General features: G+C 43.8%; 1 protein-coding gene across 4 annotated transcripts in view; it reads right to left on the bottom strand.

Annotated features, from left to right (window-relative positions):
* LOC143964534 (E3 ubiquitin-protein ligase RNF213-like) overlaps positions 1-22,900 on the bottom strand; it is a 582,447-nt gene that overhangs the window by 254,495 nt on the left and 305,052 nt on the right. For all 4 annotated transcript variants that reach the window (XM_077474318.1, XM_077474320.1, XM_077474317.1 and 1 more), the window contains exons 21-23: positions 22,535-22,700; positions 14,689-14,906; positions 8,603-8,743 (exon numbers count right to left, since the gene is read on the bottom strand). In XM_077474318.1, the coding sequence (XP_077330444.1) occupies positions 8,603-8,743; positions 14,689-14,906; positions 22,535-22,700 (525 nt within the window). The remainder of the gene's footprint in view (positions 1-8,602; positions 8,744-14,688; positions 14,907-22,534; positions 22,701-22,900) is intronic.

Below are 22,900 nucleotides of genomic sequence, written 5' to 3'. Positions count from 1 at the left end.
TCAGCACATAGTAGTGAAAGGAGAAAATCTGGACAGCCGCGTTCTAATAAAAATTACTTTATTGTGAAAAATATCAAAAGTTCATAACAGCAGTGTACAGGCAGAAAATAACACTCACGCTCAACAGTGCTTAATCATAGCTATAAGACCACAAGTGTTTATCGCAAATACATACTGGTACAACATAGATCACACGGTCAATTGTGTTGTCTTTGGATGAAAAAGGATTTGGTTAAAAAATAGGATTTTTGTACTCACCGTAAAATCCTTTTCTCTGAAGTTCATTGACGGGGGCACAGCTCCATTAATCTTGACTGTAGGGTTATTACGCCACCTTCAGGAGAGGACTAGGAAGACCATGTAATACATGTGAAAAACAGAACTGTACAGCCTGCTTCCTGCAGCTCAGTATGTCAACAAGCAGTATAACGTAAAGTAATAGGAGGGGTGGGTGCTGTGTCCGTCAATGAATTTCAGAGAAAGGGATTTTACAGTGAGTACAAAAATCCTATTTTCTCTTTCGTTCATTGACAGACACAGCTCCATTAATCTTGACCATAGGGACATCCCCAAGCAGTGTCATAACGAGGGGTGGGAACAGCAAACATAACTTCACCCACAACCAGAGGTGCTCCCCAACGGAGGAGTCACCACCTGAACCAATCGCATCAGAACTTGCGGCCAACATATGCATCAGAATGCATTGGCAATCAAAATGTAACTTCTCTAACAAGAAGAAAGAGTGTAAATTGCAACAATTACACAACGGCCTGCAAAACTTTGTGGCCAATGCAGGCATCAGAAGATGCGCTTACATCAACTTTGTAGAACTTTGTGAAAGTGTTGAACAGACGACCAAGTCGCGGCCTTACACACGTGGGAGACTGACGCTTGATGTCAGAAAGCCCAAGAGGTCCCAAATGCCCTGGGGGAATGGGCCGTGACAGGAAAGGGACCACAATCTGTCGGATCCACCTGGAAATGGTGGGCGTTGAGACCGCCAGACCTTTTTTCGGATCAGCTACCAAAACAAACAGAGAATCTGACTTCTGAAAGGGAGCCATGGCAGAAAGATATACCCTTAGAGCCACGTCCAGGGAATGGAGAGCCACCTCCTTAGGATGTGTAGGTTTAGGACACAGAGATGGTCAGGACTGGACTGGGAATAAAAACCAGCCCTGGAAATAATTTCATACCAGTCCCACAGCATTATTATACCAGCCCAACAACATAGCGTCATTATTTTCTTGTTCATAAAAGGGAAAACCATGCATTTTAAAGCACATTTGAAGAGCGTAATATATATAGATCACAGCGTAGCTCAAAACGGCCCCAAGGCAGGCAGCCTACCGGGAAATGTCCCGGTATCCCGGTAGGCCAGTCCAGCCCTGGAGATGGTAACACAATGTCTTCATTGAGATGGAAGGCCGAAACCACCTTCGGCAGAAAAGAATGTTGCGGACGCAACACCACCTTATCCCTGTGGATAACCAGATAGGGCAACTCGCAAGACAAGGCCGCCAGTTCAGAAACCCTCCTGGCAGATATAATAGCCACTAGAAAGACCACTTTCTGAGAAAAAGTCAACAAGGGAATTTCCCTAATGTTCTCAAACGGCTGTTTCTGAACCGCAGATAGCACCAGGTTCAGATCCCATGGAGGTAGGGGTGGTCGCACCGTAGGGACTACATGCCGAACCCCTTGCACAAAAGTGCTCACCAATGAGTAAGACGCCAGGGGTCAACTTCTGGTCTACTCCACGCTGTAAGAACAGCATGATCCTTGAAACAGAATAGGTGCGTGGACGCCACCCCATCTTCTCACACATGGAGATATAAGCTTTCCACGTATGATGGTGTATCTTCCGAGAAGAAGATTTTCGTGCCCTCAGCATAGTGAAAATTACCGAGTACAACAGGCCCTGGTCCCTTAGGACCCGGCTGTCAACAGCCATGCCATTAAAACCAGCGACGGTAAAGCAGGATGGAGTATCGGATCTTGTGATAGAAGGTCTTCTCGCATCGACAACCGCCAAGGAGCATCTGCCACCAGGCATACTAGGTCAGCGTAGCAAGGATGCCGAGGCCAATCTGGGGCAATCAGTATTACTGAAATCCCCTCGGTCTCCACTCTGTGGTGCAGATGTGGTAACAGTTTGAGCGGAGGGAAGGCGTAAATCAGTCGGTACTGCTCCCATGGAGCCACCGATGCGTCTCATGCATCCACCCAAGGATCTCTTGTCCTGGACACGAACCTCCGCACCTTTCAATTGAGCCGAGAGGCCAGAAGATCCACATCTGGTGTGCTTCAGCGCAGGCAAAGAAGTCTGAACACCTCCTGATGCAGTGACCATTCTCCTGGGTCCAGCATCTGGTGACTTAGATAGTCTGTCTGCCAGTTTTCTACTCCCGAGATGTATATGGCTGATAGGGCTGGTACGTGTTGCTCTGCCCACCGAAGGATGTGAGAGACCTCACGTGCTGCAGCCAAGCTTCTTGTTCCTCCTTGATGGTTGACATATGCCACCGCCATGGTGTTGTCTGACTGGATTCTGATCGGACATCCTCGTAGTCTCATCGACCATGTGGAGAGGCATAGCCTGATTGCTCGAAGCTCGAGCACATTGATCATTAACTGGGATTCCTCCATTGACCAGAGGCCCTGGCTTGATTGCACTCCCAGCACTCCACCCCAGCCGGTCAGGCTGGTGTCCATTGTGATCACCGTCCAATGAAGAGGTAGGAACGATTTCCCAGACCGAAGGGCCGGAGATCTCAGCCACCAGAGAAGAGAGTCCCTGACAAACTGGCTCACCCAAATCTGCCAATCCAGAGACAACTGAGATTTGTCCCATTTGGACAATATCTCCTTCTGCAAGACTCTGGTGTGAAATTGGGCGCACGGTACCGATTCGAAGGAGGCAACCATGAAGTCCAGAACTCGCATGCAGAAACGCAGCGACAACCACCTGCTGTTCATCATCAGCTTCCCGCGGCTCTGAGAGTCTGCAGTTTGTCTGAAGGGAGAAACACTCTCACTTCCACAGAGTCCAGCAGTAAGCCTAGGTACTCCAGGCACTGAGTCGGCACTAGTACCGATTTTTTGAGGTTCAACACCCACCCAAATTCCTGTAGAGTTTGCATGGTGATCGCCACATCCTCCCTTAATTCTGAGGCGGAAGCTGCTCTCAGAAGGAGATTGTCTAGGTAACCAAGGACTGCGATTCCATGTTGTCACAACAACGCCTAAATTGGAGTCAATACCTTGGTAAAGACTCGGGGTGCTGAAGCCAGGCCAAAGGGGAGAACCACAAACTAGTAGTGGTCTTCCCCTACTGCAAATAGCAGAAACCTCTGATGCCTGAGGAATATGGGCATATGCAAGTATGCGTGCTGGATATCCAGAGGTGCCAGGGAGTCCCCCTGATGGAGTGCAGTGACTACAGAGTGAACTGATTCCATTCTGACCCTCTGTACCTTTGAGGGCTTTTAGATTGGAATAGAATCCCTGAAACCTTTCCCTTTCTGGAACAGGCACTATCACCCATGGCTGAGCAGGTCCCTTACTGCCCCAAACAGGGCCTCCCGGTGAGCGGGGAGTAAGGGTATGCTGGAGGGAAAGAATCTGTTTGGTGGCCAAGAGGGGAACTCTATCTTGTAGCCCGATGAAATCAGTTTGCAGACCCATTGGTCGGACAGCCGAGAGGCCCACCGAACTGCAAACTCCCTAAGGCGACCCCCCACCGTGTGTCGGGCGGGGGCAAACCTTCATGCGGTAGCACTTTTGCTCGCTGGCTTGCAAGTCCAGGGACACTTCTGTCCCTCAGTAGTTGCCCTGTCAGACTGGGAGCGTTTACCTGAGATCCCGGGCAGATGAAAAAGCCTCTTGAGCGGAAAAGGAGGGCCCTTGCCTGTGGCGTGGCTCCTTACCCTTCCTGGGCTGTGGGAGAAACGTGCTATCTCCACCTGTGACATTCTTAATAATGTCATCCAGCGTGGCTCCAAATAGCCACTCACCAAGGGAGGGCTAATCTGTCAAGGCTGTTTTAGATGATTGGTCCGCAGACCAGCATTTCAGCCAAATCAAGGGCCGCAGCACCAATGCTGATACTGATGCTCTGGAGAGCAAGGGAAATGTATCCAGAGCTGCATCACAAACATATTTAAAGCGGATGTTCACACAAAAATGTAACCTCCGCTTTTTGGAACCCCTCCCCCGCCCCCCGGTGTCGCATTTGGCACCATTCAGGGGGAGGGGGTACAGATACCTGTCTAAGACAGGTATTTTAACCCACTTCCGGGCATAGACTCCCACTGGAGTCTATGCCTCTTCCTGTCCCTGCGAGCTGTCTGCTGGGACACACAAGGGTCCCAGAGACAGCGCGGACCATTCGCATTGTGCTGCTCGCGCATACGCAGTAGGGAACCGGGAAGTCAAGCTGCAACGCTTCGTTTCCTTATTCTCTCACCGAGAATGGTGCCAGCAGCAGCCAAGAGCCGATCAATTGCTCGGCCTCAGCTGCCGACATTTCTGGACTCAAGGAAAGGCAAGTGCCCATTTATTAAAAGTCAGCAGCTGCAGTATTTGTAAAAACATTTTTTTTGCCGGACTCCCTCTTTAAGGCAGTGCACCAACTGGTCTGCTAGTTCCACGCAGACTAGAAGAGACTGCTGCGTCTCCAATTCACAATGCAATAGTTTTGCCCACTAATGTCGTGGCCAGTACTGGTCGTAGCGATGACCCCACTACCATTAACATGGACCGGGCCACTGCCTCGGACCTCCTGTCGGTAGGATCCTTAAATGCAGGAGCCCCTTCTACCGGGATCGTGGTTACTTTGTTTAACCTGGATACTGGGGGGTCCACGAACGGGGGAGCCGGCCATTTTTTAAGAAGGCTCTCCTCAAAGGAGTAACGCACCACCATTCTTTTTGGGACAAAAAGGTCCGTTCCTTGTATATGAACTTATCAAAGTAAGTCGGATACGGGAACACCTTAGGTATACGGGCTGGCTTACAGAACCCAAAAGGGACTGCCACCTAGGCAGAGGATCCTGTCGCATCCTGCATTTTCAGGGTATCACACACAGCGGTGATAAGTGCTCCAACTATCGCTTTTTTCTGCGTGGACCCAGACATGGAATCATCCTCAATGTCTGATTGGTCCTGATCAGCGTCCTCTAACACGTCAGAGCAGGGGCCGCCAGTCACTGTGGGGCCCGAGTCTGAATCAGCACTCTCCCCGGAGGACGGGGGGGGGGGGGGGGGGGCAGGGTCAATTTTTTACCCCCCACAAGGAAAAATTTCCCCGGTGGGGCTTTTTAGCAGCAGGATAGCAAAGTCAAATACCTTTATCATAATTGTATATAAAGAAATTGATTTATTCAAAAAATGTCCAATGTCATAGTATGGTTCAATACAATATGTACAGTATATCATCTGGTTCAAAGAATACACACTACATATTCCACAGTCCAATAAACGAACATGTTCAATTACACATTGTTATATTACATATTGTTGTATAGTAGTGAGCCCCGATGCGTTTGACCAGTATATGGTCTCTTCAGGGGGACAATTGGCTCTGAAAGAATTTACATAGATTCGAAATTAAAGAACATGTCAATGTAAATCACATTGGATGAGCCAATGGTGGTATATTTACCACTCAAAAGTGGAATGGGTATTCCTGTCGCCCAAGATTCTAAGAGCCGCTGAAAGAATCCGAGAGGTTCTGATGGTCGCCCCGTCTCCCCGAGAAAGAGGAAGCCCACCCCGAAGGACTTACAAGGAGGGACAGAGGCGCAGGCTTCTCTGTCCCTCCAGGGGCGTGAATAGTGTGGCTCCTTGTAAGTTTGAATCTTAGTTAAAATTTTTAGTAGTAATGGCGGTGATCTGCGATTTTTATCGTGACTGCAACATTATGGAGGACACATCAGACACTTGACACTATTTTGGGACCATTGTCATTTATACAGCAATTAATGCTATAAAAATGCATTGATTACTGTGTAAATGACACTGGCAGGGAAGGGGTTAAACACTAGGGGGTGATCAAGGGGTTAAGTGTGTCCTAGGGAGTGATTCTAACAGTGGTGGGGATGGGCTACCACTGACATGACAGCGATCACTGCTCCTAATGACTGGGAGCAGTAGATCCCTGTCATGTCACTAGGCAGAACGGGGAAATGCCTTGTTTACATAGACATCTCCCCATTCTGCGGCTCCCTGATATGATTGCTGGGGCCCCCCGCGGGCATGGTCACACCGCCCGTTAGCCCCGCCAATTAAAGGGGACGTACAGGTAAGCCCATTTTCCCACCGCTGCCATTGTGTTGACGTATATTGATGTGCATCGGTCGGCAAGTGGTTAAAACACTATTGTTCTATGCCCAGATAAACCACCTTCAGCAGCATCTACACTTATCCTACCGATCGACACCTTCAGCAGCATCTACACTTATCCTATCGATTGACACAACAGTTTTTTGTACTTGCTCTAAAAAAAGCTTTCTTGCCATCCATTAAAGCAGACATAAACCTATTGATATAAATGTTTCCCAAAAACGCTACATTCAGCTACCTACAGGGCAGGTTTAATCTTGAAAAACATTAGAGTGTATTATTTAAAAGACCATAGACACAGATGTACAGTGGCTGGATGGTATGTAGGCAGCTTGATAAGGATGCAACATAAGCAGGAGAAAAAAGGCAGATTTGATCTTGCAACAGATATTAGGGTGTATTATCTGAGAGACAACTGCCTGAAATATAGTTTAGTGTCTGGACAGTATGTAAGCAGCTTGGCAAGGCCACAATATAAAGGAGCAACAATGCAGGTTTTTATTTTAAAATAAACAGAGTGTACAGAGCCACAAATATTTAACAGTGGCTTAGTAAGATTTAAATGTAAGAGGGAGAAATGAGACAGGTTTTATCTTATCTTGAAATAAATATCCGAGTGTATTATATGATAGATAATAGCCACAAATGTACAGTAGCTGGACAGTATGTATGTATCTGGGTAAGGCCGTAGTACAAGCAGGAGAGATGAGGTTTGATCTTGCAATAAAAATTAGCATGTCATTTTTGGGAGAGAATATCATATTTTTGAGTGCCACAGCACCGCAATAGGCTGCAAACTTCAAGGTGCAATGCAAGATATACCTTGCAGCAAACAAAAATTTGGCAGAAAAAGTCAAGCTGCAGAAACATTGTGTAGCGCCTTTACTGTGCCTGGGAACTGGAATAGGGTGCAAATTTTAAGGCACAAAGCAGGATTTATCCTGCAGCAACCAACAGAAGTTTGATATGAGAGTACCAGAATAGGCTGAAAACTTTGAGACAGATGCAAGGCTGGATTGAAGCAAATTTAAGAAACTTGGCTCCAGCAAATGCAGAAGAAACGCCCGTCTTCAGTTGGCCATTCTCAGCATGGCCCCATGACCCTTTTCTCAGCTTCATATGGCTAAGCCTCTAAAACCTCTTGTGAGACTTCCCTCTCTGTCACTAGAGAGCCCAGATATTGCAGCAGATGCAGCAGGTGAATGTTGTGGGGAAGAATGCAGAAAATGGAAAGAGTGCAGGGCTATTGCTACCAAATGAGCTCCACGATACAGAGTCATAAGTTTTCTTATACAGAGAAAAGACAACTCTTTTTGCCTGATACATTGCAGGCAGAGACTGCAGACCACAACAGTGCTGTCGGCAGCAGATACATTAAAAATGCCCACTCAGCAGAGCTCTGTGGAATAGCCGTGGGGAAACAGTAGTGACCTGTGCCAGTTGGGCAGTGCCGCCAAATAGATTAGGATAGCTGCTTCTTCTGTTTTTCTGCAAACTGCCCCTACACAAAACCCTCCCTCGCTACTATTCTGTCTCTGTGGATGGGGATGACACCCAGACAGACCAAATTTGTAATTTTTTTGTTTTTAAACCTCTGGCCATATGTCAGTTTATATAAAGGAAGGGATTGATTGACTAAACCAATCCAGATCTGAAGATTTGGAGGTTCTAGAGATGTTTTGGATTTTTCCTGTGTAATACGAGTGCCTTTTTAGCATAAAAAGGACATAGAGTAGTGGTTTTTGGGCTACTCACATCTCTTCCCCTAAGAAATTTCTCAATAAAAAGCCCATCCATAATTACCTTTCTGGTGGTCCATGTCTTGAAAGACTGCTGCTTCAATGCTCCCCACTTCCTACTGCTTTTTCTTATTTCTAGGTGTGTGCAAACTTACTCCTCCTGCTGTATGCAGTGGTTACACCTGCCCGCTTGTATGTCACTAAAGGAAGTACAAACTGGTGACAGGAGCAGAAGTGGAGGTAACTGGTATATGACCCACCAGGGTTCAAATAACTACAGCAGGTAGATTACAGTGAATTGGCAGTATTTTAAAACAAAGGCCACCATAAATGTAAATATAAACAGGCTTCTTTTACAGGGCAGACCACCTTTTATAATTGGTTCTGTGGTGACTGGGTCACGTTAAGGCAATTTTGTGATCATTTTACTAAAAAATTGTTTTAGTCTCCAAAAGTTTTTCTTTCTAAACAAACCAATTTATCAATGGCTCCGAACAACCTCAAAATCACAGCAACTACCTTTTTTTTGTCCTTGGGTGCTCTGATGATGTAGATTCCCTTTTTGTTGATGGTTGTTGCCAGGGACAGAGATGACAGTTCCACTGAGCCATGGCTCTCTTTTACAGTCTTCAGCCATTCAATATGACGGGCAGAATCTCTCTAAAATGAAAGACAATTAAAAAAAGAAAATTGAATAAAAATTAACATAGAAAACCAGCATACATACATTTAGTTAAGGAGACACTGTAATAGACACTGTCTATTTAACTATGTGTCTTATTTCTATCCAAACCAGAGCCCGCACCATCACTCCTTTCTGGCACATATTCTATAGACTTTTAATACAGTTTGACTGTAGATATGCAGTTCAGGCAACTACATTTAATTCTGAGTTATTCATATTAGCTTACTTAACATTCTATGTAAAATAACATGCACTATTTAGACTGGCTATGTTGTATTAGGGTTTTTACATTTACTTAATTTTTAATGTTTATACATATAAAATATATTTTTTAGCTTTTGTGTTATATATTTTTTATTTTATTGGATTTGCACCACTAAACATGCAATGAAAAGTAATAAATGTCTCTTTATTGTATACATGTATACATTTTAGGGATAGCTGCAGTGTCTGGTGGTCATATATTTTATTTGATATATTATCCAGCATGGCAAATTTTAAGCAGCACATCCTACTTAACACAAAGTCCAGCTTCCTTGGCATTGCCTAAGCGATTTCAAAATTACTGCTTTCTACCAGTTTCCACCATGAAAAGGGTTACTGTCGAGAGACTGAGCCCTGATGTTACCTGCTGGGTGGAGTGGCGAGAGTGTGGAGCTCTTTTCTGCTATTCTGGTGGCAACAAAGCTTCTCCCCACTGATGCTCCTGCATTGCAAAAAGCCACAAAGAACTCTGATCTTCAGTTTATTTATGCAGCCCGGTAACCTCTGCCCATCTAACCCTCACCTGCTACCAGCCTTGACTTAACCACCAAGTGGTCACAACATGTCTGATTCTACACATCGGGGGACCAGTATCCTTGTACCAGGTGCCCCAAGCTTATGCTCTACTAATGGCTCACGTGCTGCTTTCAGTGCACCTGCTGATGCGGCCAAAGTCTGCAGCCTGGAATCCTGTTACCCTCTGATCTGATAGTATATCCCAACATAAAAGAGTTGACAAAGGTCCCTGAGGAGGCTGTAGCAGGCAGGCAGATAAACACAAACAGCCTGAACCAAATCCAAGGAGTGAAGCGCAACCTCCTTATGATGTGAAGGGTGCAGACAGAAGTCCTTATTCTGGTGAAAATTGGACACCACATTTAGAGGGAAGAAGGGACATGGAAGGAGAACCATCTTACCCCTGTGTAAAACCAAATAGGGAGACAGGACTAGGCCACCAATTCTGACACATGGCATGCAGAAATGATGGCAATCAAAAAGGTGTCCTTCAGGGAGAGCGTGAGCAAGGGAAGATCCCTAATATTTTCAAAGGAGGAGGCTACTGGAGAACCAAAAGAACAAGGTACAAGCCATAGAGAAGCCACAGCCCAAACCACTCAAATAAAAGGTAGCAATCAAGGAGGTACTCAAATAATACTCAAGGAAACTGATCAACTCCCTGTTGAAGAAAGGCCAAATTTGAGGCACCGAAAGGTACTTAGAAGAAATTTTCCAAGAGGTGGAGTTACGTGCCTGCAACATAGTGGGAATGACTGAAGCCGACAACCTCCTGTCTCTCAGAACTCGGCTAATAACAGCCAGGCCAACAGCCAGTGATGTAAGTGGGATAGAAGATCAGTCCTTGGGACACAAGATCTTCTCAAAGAGGAGGAAGTTGCGAGGGAACGTCTGCAGCCAGATGCCCCGTCTTCAAACCAGTGTTGACAAGATCATTTGGAGCCACCAGAATGACAGGGATCCTTTTGCCTGTATCCTGCATAGTTGACAAGGTATAAGCTTAAGATATGCAAATTAGATAATGGCTCCAGGGTGCCACCACAGCATCCATTGCATCTGCCAGGAGATCCCTCACTCGCCACAATTGCGGTACCTTCCTGTTGAGACATAATGCCAGAAAATCCATATACAGTGCTCTTACATGAACAGAGCTGGTGAAGAACATCTGGGTGCAGAGACCACTCTCAGGGATCCCAAGTTTGCCAGCTGAAGTAGTCCACCTGCCAAATGTCCACGACTGGAAGTAGACAGTGGAGAGAGCCAGCTCGTGGAGTGCTGTCCACTGAAGAATGTGAGAGATCTCAAGAGTTTGTTCTGCTTTGATGAGTGACGTAGCCCACTGCCGTGGCCTCAACCAACTGGATCCTGACCATAAGTCCATGGAGAAGTTCCATTCAGTGAACCAGACAAGGTCTGATCACCTGTAGCTCCAGAGGTTTGAATGTCTGCCAAGACTCCTCCAGCATCCAACAATTCTGGGCCAACCATGGACCCTAAATCCCCCCCCCCCCTCCCCCACCTCAGCCTAACAGGCTGACATCTGCTGTGATCACCATCCAATAGAGAGAGAGAAGGGACTTCCCAATCAGAAGAGATGGAGATTGAAGCCAAAAGTGGAGGGAGGCCCTGACTGATCTTCCCATATAGATCTGTTTGTCCAGGAACAAAGACATGTCCCACCAGGATAATATTTCCTTCTGCTAAGGATAATGAACAGCTGAGCATGCCGAGTATCGTGTCTCCCTGATACATGCAGACTGTCTGCTGTCTGCTTATGCCCGTGATCTCTATGTCAGCTCAGGATCCACAGAACGCCTACATATACTGCTGTACCTGAACCTCAGAGGAGACCTGTTCAGCGATACCTCCTTCGCGCAGCACCGAGTAAGACTCTGCCGCTACTACCGCCTCCACTAATCCAGACAAGGCAGGTGGATCTCAACCTGGAAAGACTGACAAACCCACTGACAAGGCTGGGATGGTTGAGAAGGCTGATAGGGCAGAGGAAAGAGTCATGGCTGGTGTGACCCAGGCTGACACCTTAGAGCAGCCCATGTCGTCAGCAATGAATACACCTCTGTCCTATAAACTGACAGGGGATGATCCAGCTGCAACATTGTCTCACATACCTGGGGGATTCTCAGGCTTTGCGACTGCTGTACTAATATCTGCTTTTCATGCAGATTTTAGTCTATGGGCTACAAAGATGGAATCCTCGCTGCACACAGAATTGGATGCGATAAGGAAACTAGTAACAGCCTCTAAATCTGCTGTAACTGTGCTAGCCCTTACGCAAGAGGATTCCTTTTGGTGCTGTAATCTGCATCCTCTGCACACCTTCTACGCCACAGACAACACCAACTACGCATTGAAGACAGTGAAAACCAAAACCATAGGAACAACATACGGCTGAAAGACACCCCAGAAGTATCACCAAGCACTGATTTAAAATTTACAGTGATTGCCATTTCAAACCAGGTTTTGGGTAGGGAGCAGCTTCACCCATTGAACTGGATAGAGTACACCATGTTGGAGGGGCCAGAGATAATTGGGCCAGTCACCCTAGAGATGTTCTTTGTTGCGTTCATTATTATTCCTTAAAAGAAGAGATTGGCGTCAAAGTCCGGTTGAGTTTGACAACTCCACTATCCATCTTTTCCCAGACGTATCCCAGAACACCCTTTACATGCGTCTGCCCTCTACTTGATTTGATCTGCCAGGCGGGCATTACCTACACTTGGGGACATCCCTTTAGCATCCATGTGACACGTGAAACAGAGATGTACGTCCTCTCAGACCCAGAGCAACTCCCTGCTTTTTTCCCACTTCCTTAAACAAGCCCCCATTCCTATTTCAAATTGGCTGGATCCCCAAACGATCCCTGCCAGGCAGGAAGGATAGCTACCTTTTACCAACATTGTGGGCACACTCAATCTCGATCTAAGCACAGCAGAAGTGGGCACATTAACACAAGCATATAGCGTGAAGCAGTAACATCAGCTGCATAGGAGCCTGGGGGTGAAAAAACTTCTGCGGCCTCTAACATTGCTTTCCGTCCTCTTCATTCCCACAACCCCTGATAGATATAAACGTATGAACAAATACCATTCAGGATTGTGGGGCTACAGTAATGGTCAGTGATACAGGATGACCCTGTCTTATAAATGCACCTGCAGCCAAATTACAGCTGAGAATCCCAGCGAGGAATCCTGTGATTAGCTGCGAGAGGCAGCCCCATTGAAAGCAATGGGCGAATGCTTTATTCCACAGCTAACTGCACCCACTTGCACGTAATCACTCATGCAGCGATCACATGAGAGTAATCAGTCCTGGCAATAGAAAGTCTGCAGCTAATTGTGGGAACCTCTGCTGGGGTTCTCATATGTAATTAGGCTGGGGGTACATTTGCAAGTGTCAATGCACTCTTAGGGGACAGCGAAGTGTTGATTGAAGCATTGACTGAAGAATCTGAATAATAATAAACTCATTAAGTTAGAGTAATTTCTTTATAAGTGAGAAAGGTCCATCACTGAGGACTCATGGAGTGGGGTAGGGTTATGGGGAGGATGCCCAGGAGGCGTGTCCTCAAAAGCTTGCCAGTGTCCAGTCAGCTGAAGGTATCAGCCTATAACACGGGGGTCTATGAATATTTATCCTGTGCCCTCTATTGTGCAATTAGCAATGTGTAGTTTCAGTGTCCACCAGTGGGTGTCTCCTAGCAGCTAGCAGGTCCTAGGAATTATTCTGCATCTGACATTGGCTGTTGGGAGGGTATTTATTAATTCCAAAAGCAAACGTTTATTCTATTGCAGCTTAACAGTTCTTAGATGTGATGGCTGCATTCATTTTCAAGGTTTTCTTTCTTTTATTTTCACCTGGTGATCAAACCAGTAGGTACATTCTGCTGTGTTTCAACGGAACAAGCTCTACAAATGTACCAGTTTAGAGTGTTGAGACAAGTTATTTAATGCTTAATGTCCAGCTTTCTAATGTTCCCCTGTACTCCATCTAGAGTGTAGGCACTCTAATACAGGAGACGTGTTATTGGACAGCTTCTCAGGTGAAAACAGATTTTTTTTTAAAGAAAACAAATACAGCCATTGCATCTAAGGATTGGCAAACTGCAATATATTCAATTTTTGGTTTTGTGTTTAACATTGCTTTTAAGAATATCTCAGCACCTCAGTGTTTGGCCTCTGTGCCCATGCTTTCGGGTTACGGTGACCTGTTACCTATCATTTCTGTTTGTTTGTACCCTCTCCTCATTGTGGCCCATTCCTGACCTGCAGTTTCTCAGCTTGATCCTGATCTTGGTTGTTAATTGAGGTAGGTTTGCTTTTGCTTGCTTTAGTTGGATTCACTTTTACATAGGTTTACTAGGTTTTTTGTTTGGGTGTTTGTATTGACTGTTGATTTTATATTGATTGTCACTTGTTCTTAATAAATCACATAATTTTCACTTAGGTTTGAGTTCAATGTTCTTTGGGCAAATATATGTACTGTATCTGGTCATTCCTGCTCTACAGGATACCAGCACTGGTTATAATAACACTAACCAATAGAGGAAAATTAGAATGGTTACTATAATGACTCTAAAGCTGGCCATACATGAGTCAGTTTATTTGCATTTAACCTGCGGGCTAAATGAAAAAAAAATTGTCCAGATTGCCCCATCTACGCAAAAATCCTTCCTGCTGTGTCATTGTATTCTGACAGCCGGTAGACAACAGTCTACCGGCTGTCAGAATAGAGCAAGTAGACAGGAGTCTACTGGTCGACTACTGTCAGAATACACAGATCAGTGCTGCAATCCAAAAGGACAGTTGATCCACCTATTTTCAACCACGGTGACCACACATGGATCGAAACTTGGTCATTTGCTGCTGAACCGGACAAATTTTGATGTATGACCAGCTTGACTCCTCAAGAACAGCTGAAATAAAATAATAGCCACACAGGAAGCTCATTGTTTTTAGGTGGTCAGCGGACTAATTGAGACTCATTAGAACTAACTTGCCAAGAAACAGACCCAATGCTTGTAATGTGAAAATATGTATAAATAAATATTATACACTGAAATGTGTTTTTTACATACAAAATCAAAGCAATTAATGAGATCAAATATGCTCAGTTGGCTTACCAACTTTTCTGGAAGTTTAGGGTCACTTTTTAAGGCCTTCCATAATTTCTTGAGACATTCCATAAAGCTGTCAAATCCAAATGCAGGCTTCAAGTCATACAGCAATGTTGAATACCCTAGCACCGCATCATGGAAGCAGGCAACACGGTCTACATCCATATCATTCTCACCAGCGGAAATGGAGGCCAGGTCAACAAACACTTTCAGCTCATTGACATCTAAAATGATAAATAATATGTTATTACAGAAACCAATGAACATATTTTTAGATATAATAGTTTAAATTAAACGTATTTATATACGATTAGGATTTTAAAACCCAACAAAAGTTCCAATCTTTTTGCACCTTTTAGTCCCGTTCTTTTAAATGGCATGCTTTAACAGATTTTTCATGAAATTTCAAAAATGAAAATACCTTTTTCATTTAGTGCAAATGCACTTCCTGCCCCTCCATTTCAGTATTCTTTGCTAGCATAAGTAACAGCCACATCTCTCATCACAGCTGTTGTCTCACAAATTTGTAAAGTTTAGAAGGACAGGGGGTGTATCTGACTAGGTCTGACCAGGTCTGTTGGATTATGGAATGCACTGGCAGTGCAGTCAAACTCTGGTGCCGATTGGACTGCACAGTCATAACTGGACAGACTGTGCAACTACTACTGTAAGAAAATGGAGATAATACTATGGCAATGCAATATGTAATGCGTTTCGGTGTTTTCAATGCTTTTTATGTTCCACATTCCAGTACAGTTCCTTGTAGAAAAAATGCAGCATGTTCTACTTTTGTTGACTGTATTTAAATGCACTGCAATGGTGTGAACTTTGCCATTAGAATCTGTGTAACCTACCGTCAATGCATTTTTGAGGCAGAAAACAAAGAAAAGGACTGCATATGGTGTGAACTAGCAATTAAAGTTGATAAATCTGAAGTCATGAACTTGGGGGCTAAAAACATGCATGCATCATACATACATTCCTTTGGGGAGAACAACTGGGGGAATCAATAGTGGAGAAGGATCTGGGTGTTCTGCAAGATCATAGACTTAATAATAGCATGCAATGCCAAGCTGCAGTTTCTAGTATCAAAAGAGATGTACTGTATTTATCGGAGTATAACACACACTTTTTTCCCCTCAAAATCAGGGGAAAATCATGGGTGCGTGTTATACGCCGATCCCCCGCTGATTGTGAGCAGAGGAGCGAGCGCCGCTGATATCTATACATAGCTGTATCCTCGGCTAGTTCTGCTCAAAGTCACGCCCAGTCCCGCCCTATGATGGACATAACACAGGGACTAGGCGTGACTGTGAGCGGAGCTATCCGAGCCTAGCCGAGTACACTCGGCTATGTATGTATATGGCCGGCACTCAGCTCTGCTCACAGTCACGCCCAGTCCCGCCATTGGACTTGTGTTATGTCCATCATAGGGTGGGACTGGGCGGGACCATGAGAGGAGCCGAGAAGAGCTGATACAGAGGACCGGTTCTGTGCATCTCGGCTGCGCCATTTTCAAACTGCACTGACATGTCACTGCAGTTTAACTGCAGCCTGGGCAAGGCTGAAAATGACACTGAGAAGGCTGCAGATGGACACTGACAAGGCTGCGAGGCTGCAAATGACACTGAGAAGGCTGCAAATGACACTGACAAGGCTGCAGATGGACGCTGTGCAAGGCTGCAGATGGACACTGATAAGGCTGCATTGATGGGCATTTAAATGTAAGTTTTTTTTCCTTAAAACGTTTTTTTTTCCTTAAAATTCCCTCCTAAACATGGGGTACGTGTTATACGCCGCCACGTGTTATATGCCTATAAATACGGTATATGAGAGAGAGAGCGAACGAGAGAGAGAGATATAATTTTGCCCTTGTACAAATTAGCAATACCTCATGTAGAATATGCAGTACAGTTTCGGGCACTAGTTCACAATAAGGATATCGGGGAACTGGCGAAAAAGAGTAGAGAAAGAGTAGAGAAGGGCAACCAAATTGAAGAGAGGCATGGAGGAGCTTTTTTAAGAAATTAATTCATAAACATAAAAAACGAAAATAATGTGGTTGCATAAGTGTGCACACCCTCCTAAAATAGGGGATGTGGCCGTGTTCAGCATTAGGCAATCACATTCAAACTCATGTTAAATAGGAGTCAGTACACACCTCCATCATTTAAAGTGCCTCTGATTAACCCCAAATAAAGTTCAGCTGTTCTAGTAGGTCTTTCCTGACATTTGCATAGTCAAATCCTACAGCAAAAGCCGTGGTCAGCAGAGAGCTTCCAAAGCATCAGAGGGATCTCATTGTTAAGTGTGGAGTTATTCACTTTAAGGTCATCACAGAGGACTAGGGGGCACTCTTAACGCCTAGGGGAAACAAAGATTTAAGTTCCAAAATACCGAAAGGTTTCTTCAAATTAAGAGCTGTGAAAATGTGGAATAGATTCCCTCCAGAGGTGGTTCTGGCAAGCTCAGTCGATTGCTTTAAAAAAGCCCTGTATTCTTTCCTAAATGTATACAATATAACTGGGTACTAATGTTTATAGGTAAAAGTTGATTCAGGGAAAATCTGATTGCCTCTCAGTGATCAGGAAGGATTTTTTTCCCCTGCTGTAGCAAATTGGAGCATGCTTTGCTGGGGTTTTTTGCCTTCCACTGGATCAACTGTGGGTGTAGGTTTGTGAATATGGGATTGTATTATTATTTTATTTATTTATTTGGTTGAACTTGATAGACTAGTGTCTTTTTTAAACCTGAATAACTATGTTAAAATGCATCAGTCAGGAGAAGGGAACAAAATTATTTCCAAGGCTTTAGACCATGTAACACAGTGAAGACAGTCATCAAGTGGAGAAATATGGCACAACAGTGACATTACCAAGAACTGGATGTCCCTCCAAAATTGATGAAAAGATAAGAAGAGGCTGACAAGGGGCCTATAGCAACATTAAAGGAGCTGCAGGAATATCTAGCAAGTACTGGCTGTGTGGTACATGTGACAACAATCTCCCCTATTCTTCATATATCTGGGCTATAGGGTAGAGTGGCAAGACGGAAACCTTTTCTTATGAATAAAAACATCCAAGCCTGGCAAAATTTTTGCAAAAATCTGAAGTCTCCCAAAAGCATGTGGTAAAATGTGTAATGGTCTGATGAAACCAAGGTTGAACGTTTTGGCCATAATTCCAAAAGATAAGTTTGGTGCAAAAACAACACTGCACATCACCCAAAGAACACCATACCCACAGTGAAGCATGGTGGTGGTAGCATCATGCTTTGGCGCTGTTTTTCTTCAGCTGGAACAGGGGCCCTAGTCAAGGTAGAGGGGATTATGAACGGTTCCAAATATCAGTCAATATTGGCACAAAACCTTCAGGCTTCTGCTAGAAAGCTGAACAGAAAGAGGAACCTCATCTTTCAGTATGACAACGACCCAAAGCATACATCCAAATCAACAAAGGAATGGCTTCACCAGAAGAAGATTAAAGTTTTGGAATGGCACAGCCAGAGCCCAGACCTAAATCCCTTTGAAAATGTATGGGGTGTTCTGAAGAGGGCTGCGCAAAGGAGATGCCCTCACAATCTAACAGATTTGGAGTGCTTTTGCAAAGAAGAGTGGGCAAACATTGCCAAGTCAAGATGTTCCATGCTGATTAGCTCATACCTAAAAAGACAGTGCTGTAATAAAATCAAAAGGTGCTTCAACAATGTATTAGTTTAAGGGTGTGCACACTTATGCAACCATTTGATCTTATTTTTTTTTATTTTTACTTCTCCCCACCTAAAAGATTTCAGTTTGTTGTTCAATCGAGTTGTACAGTTTATAGGTCAAAATAAAGGTGGAAAAAAATAAATGTTGAAATCTGAAATGATTTATCTTTGTCTCATTTTTTTTACATTACAGAAACATGACATTTTAACAGGGGAGTGTAGACTGTTTACTGTATATCATCATCTACAGTACATAATGTCATCAAAAGAGTCTGAAAATCTGGAGAAATCTCAGAGCATGGGACATGGCTGAAATGCAAAATTCTTTTAGCAATCAGCGCTAAGTTAAAAAGCCTTCCTCTCTAATGGTATGGAGGTGCATTAGTGTGTATGGAATGGATAGTTTAAACATCTGAAAAGGCACCATCTATGCTGAAAGATACTGTATATTCAGATTTTAGAGCAGACTACGCTCAGAAGAATAAGACAACATTCCTCTACAAAACCTGCAGCAACTAGTCTCCTCAGACGTTTTGTTAAAAGAAGAGCGGATTCTACACTGTGGTAAACGGTCACAACTTTTTGGGGATTTGAGGTTATACTTTGCCAGATTTTTGTTGCCCTGTCTCAACTTTTTAGAGATGTGTTGCTGCCATTAATTTCAAATTTATCTAATCTTTTCTAAAATTGTTACATTTTCTCAGTTTACCCTTTCGTGGCCAGGTCCGTATGTCGTACAGACCTGACAGTAGGGGGTTTTATACACATTCTCGGTGGCTACAGCTGTTGAGATTGTGTGCAAATTGATGACTCCTGCCTGTCAGATAGAAGAATTTGGGCAGCTGTGCCTCAGTCCATTGCTTTCACACACACACACACCCCCCCCCCAGTAATGGCGCCCCCACATGTATCTTGGGCTCCGCTTGCCCATCCGCTTGGCCCAGGGCCGATATAGCATGTGCTGCTGGGTAGAGGGGAGGAAGCAGAGCCCCCCTCCGCATATATGCACGTAAAGTACGAACATAAACACACTAGTCGGGGTAACTACACAGGAAAACGCCAATTGCGATATATAGGTTACATATCGCCACTCACACTAGAGTGAGAGAAATATTTCTAGCACCAGACCTCCTCTGTAACATTACACTAGGGGGCTTTTAAATTAACGCCTTTGGAAAATATAGGTTACTGAAGTTTGTTGCCCTTTCACGGGAGCACGCAAATTTAGGGTTTGACATGTTGGGTATCTATTTACTTGGTGCAACCTCGTCTTTTATATTTTGTCAAAAAATGTGGTCATTTATTGTGTTTGTGTGTCTTAAAATGAACTTTAGTGTATTTTTTACTGACATTGTAGGTTTCCTAGACCTTTGCAGTAATATTGTGCGACATAAAACACTTTCGTTTTATTCTCTGGGGTGTCTGCGTTCAGAAATTATATAATGTTTGGCAGGTTTTATGTAATCTTCATGCATAAAATAATTTTTTGAACCATGTGTGCAAAAAATTACTCTGGCAGCGTAAGGGTTAAAGATTTGATATGTTTTCTTTTGTGAATAAAATGTGGGTTGATGAGATTTGCAAATCATTTCATTCTGTTTTTATATAGACTTTTTTGGAACTGAGGTTGTAGATCCAGTCATCTCTGGCATGTGCCCAGGTCTCCTAGGAGGTGGCTTGTATTGAAAACTTTCAACCCACTCACTGGTTGTATAGCCACTATCGATATGTGTGGACTCTACAAAAAAAGTGTTGTGCCTCACCCATCTCTCTGAAGCAACCACACAGCAGTAATTTCAAAAACGCCTGTTAACCAAAAACCAAAACCTGTTAATCAACATGACTGAAGGAAATTTGTGAGACATCAATGACAGATTATTTCTAATGCAATTGTTCTTTTTTTTTGGAATGTCAGTTTGAGTGGTCCTTAAGTGGTTCTAAAGGCAGAAGTTTTTTTTTACCTTAAAGCATTAAGGTAAAGAACTTTCTGGGGGCAGTTCACCTCCCCCCACCCCACACTTACCTGAGCACCATCTCATCTCAATTCAGCAGTGTGCATGAGAGCAGCAGCTCCCCTGGGTCTCTCGCTCTCCTCATTGGCCCACACAGCAGTAAGAGGCATTAGCTCCTGCTGCTGTCAATCTCAGCCAGTGAGCCAATGAGGTGAGAGCAAGGCCGAACCATGCTGTGTGTGTGTGAATGGACAGGGCCGTGACTCAGGAGCATGCTTGTTCAAGTGCCCTTGTAGCAAAAGGCTTGGTATTGGAGACACTCAGTGGGGGGGGGGCAGAGCCAGGACTGCTGACGGGTGACCCAAAAAAGAAGAGGATCGGTGCTGCTCTGTGCAATACTATTGCACAGAGCCCACAAGTATAACATGTATGTTATTTGTTTTAAGTATAAAACCTGAGAATCACCAACAATTATTATATTTTAAGTTCTCAGATTTCATTACTTTGCAACAGGTACACAACTGTTTTACTTTAAGCAAAAATCCAGGGAAAACAAATATTAACTCTTGTAGTGGGTTCCTCTCTGCACTACAAGTATTAAATGCTTGTTTTGTCTAGGAGCAAAATAAACAGCAACATTTTCCTCATCTTTCAGTCCACCAGTAGCCAGCACTTGCAGAATCAGGATCTTTGTAAAAAAAAAAAAAAAAAAAAAACTGCAGCCACTCCTGATTATATACTGTCGAACAGGCAGACTGCCTTGGCAAACTGCCAACATGGAATGTGCAGTGTATCTGTCTGGAAATGCAGGCCATGCAGGCAGGCACAGTGGTGTGACTCAAAAATGGCATCAAATTCGAAAAATTAACCAGACTTTTCAGGTGACTATTTGTTTATCCCTCAGTACTGGAGTGCTGCACACCCAGGTTCCCAGATAGGGCAATGCCATGACTTACTGCAGTATTGTATTTTGCAGTTCTCCCAGTCAGCCATGAAGGATGCTAGGGACAAAACTCCATCCAGCGATCTTCACTTTCTTGGTGGGCATACTCCCTAAAGTTATCTTCAGGAACAGGGTTTCACAGAAAAGTGTCCTAGACCTGTACAGCACCCTGTGGCTAACTGAACACACTGCACTACATGCCTTGTTAAGCACTTACCGTCCACATTACTGTACCTACAGAGCAGCACGCTGAGAACCAACTGATCCAGAAGCTGCCAAAATAAGCCTCAGTAGCTCTGCAGAAGCTAAAGAATCTTGTTATTAAAAAAAAGTATTGAGAAAAGTGGATTTCTTCTCTCAGAGCAGAGAGAAGACATTTGTCCTTCAAAGCATGCAAGCAAAAAACTAAGGCCTTACAGCTCTTGTTTTCCAATGTCTAATTTCTTCAAGGCAGCATAATCTATTGGTTCCAGAATGCCAACCTGTGTCCTGTAAGGTACGATTAAGAAATTGTATTTTCAGAATAACTTAAAATCCCCTGCATATACAGGGACACAGAATGCAAAGTGGGCTAGTGTGCAAAGGTAACCAGGGAAACAGAGGAATCCATCAAATGTAAACACAAAACTATTAATGGTTCAGAAGGATCAACTCTATTGAAACCATTGAGGAGCTTATTAGTATTTCACAAGAAAGAATGTTAAACTTTACCTCAACCTGGTCGAAATGGCTAGCATTCAAAGATACTCAGGAATACAAATCGTCCATATAGTATAGATTGTTGTCGAATTTTTGTCAGTGATGTATGTTGTCTTACTTTAGATGTTCAAAGAGCGCAGGCCCGCTGTTTATCTAACCTCATTGCCTACTCTTCCCTCCTGCTACTATATTTAACTAATTCCCCCCCCCCCCTTTTTCTTTCCTCCCCTTCTTCCCCCTTCCTTCTTATGAGTAACCTTGCCTTATCTTTATATTTGCCCTAACTGATAAGTTTAACTTTATATTTGGATTAGGACATTACAGGTCGTAGTTATCTATACCTTGTGAATTCTAGTAACATCCTTTGTATCCCTGCTAACATCTATGATAACGTGTAAAAATGAAACCGACACTGTGCGATTTATTGTTGATTGTAATGCTCTGTTACTCTTCAATAAACAATTTGTGAAATAAAAAAAAAAAAAAAAACTATTACAATGATGTTAGATGGGTGTATAGGGGAGTACATTTTATTGTATGTTGGACGTACCTGTTAATGCTTCTTTAACCCAGCTGAAAAAGTCTTTTCTTTTTAAGACCTCCATAAGGCATGCAGTGTGATTTTCATTCATTTCTGACAGCAGTTTTTTGGTTTTCACTACTTCTTCACTGATACAAGATAGAGGCTTTTGTTTATAGTTCTCAAAGTCATCAGCCTACAAGATAAGTTAAAAAACAGCAATTATACTGAAGAATTAAGAAACAGCCTGTATATCCACTATAATTGTGTCATTGCTAAGGAATAGACAATAATAAAAAAAAAATGAAAAAATGTAAAAACGTGGAGGTGATGTGCTTATCACCACGCACCTAACATGCTGGAAGTAAAACTTCACTTTCGTAAAATAAAAATCTC

The sequence above is a fragment of the Lithobates pipiens genome, unplaced genomic scaffold (genome assembly GCF_037356315.1).
Source record: "Lithobates pipiens isolate NorthernLeopardFrog02 unplaced genomic scaffold, aLitPip1_a1.2 Scaffold_8, whole genome shotgun sequence".
Taxonomy (NCBI): Eukaryota; Metazoa; Chordata; class Amphibia; order Anura; family Ranidae; genus Lithobates; species Lithobates pipiens.
Note: the sequence above shows the minus strand (reverse complement) of the source record. Positions and strands in the feature narration are given on the sequence as shown.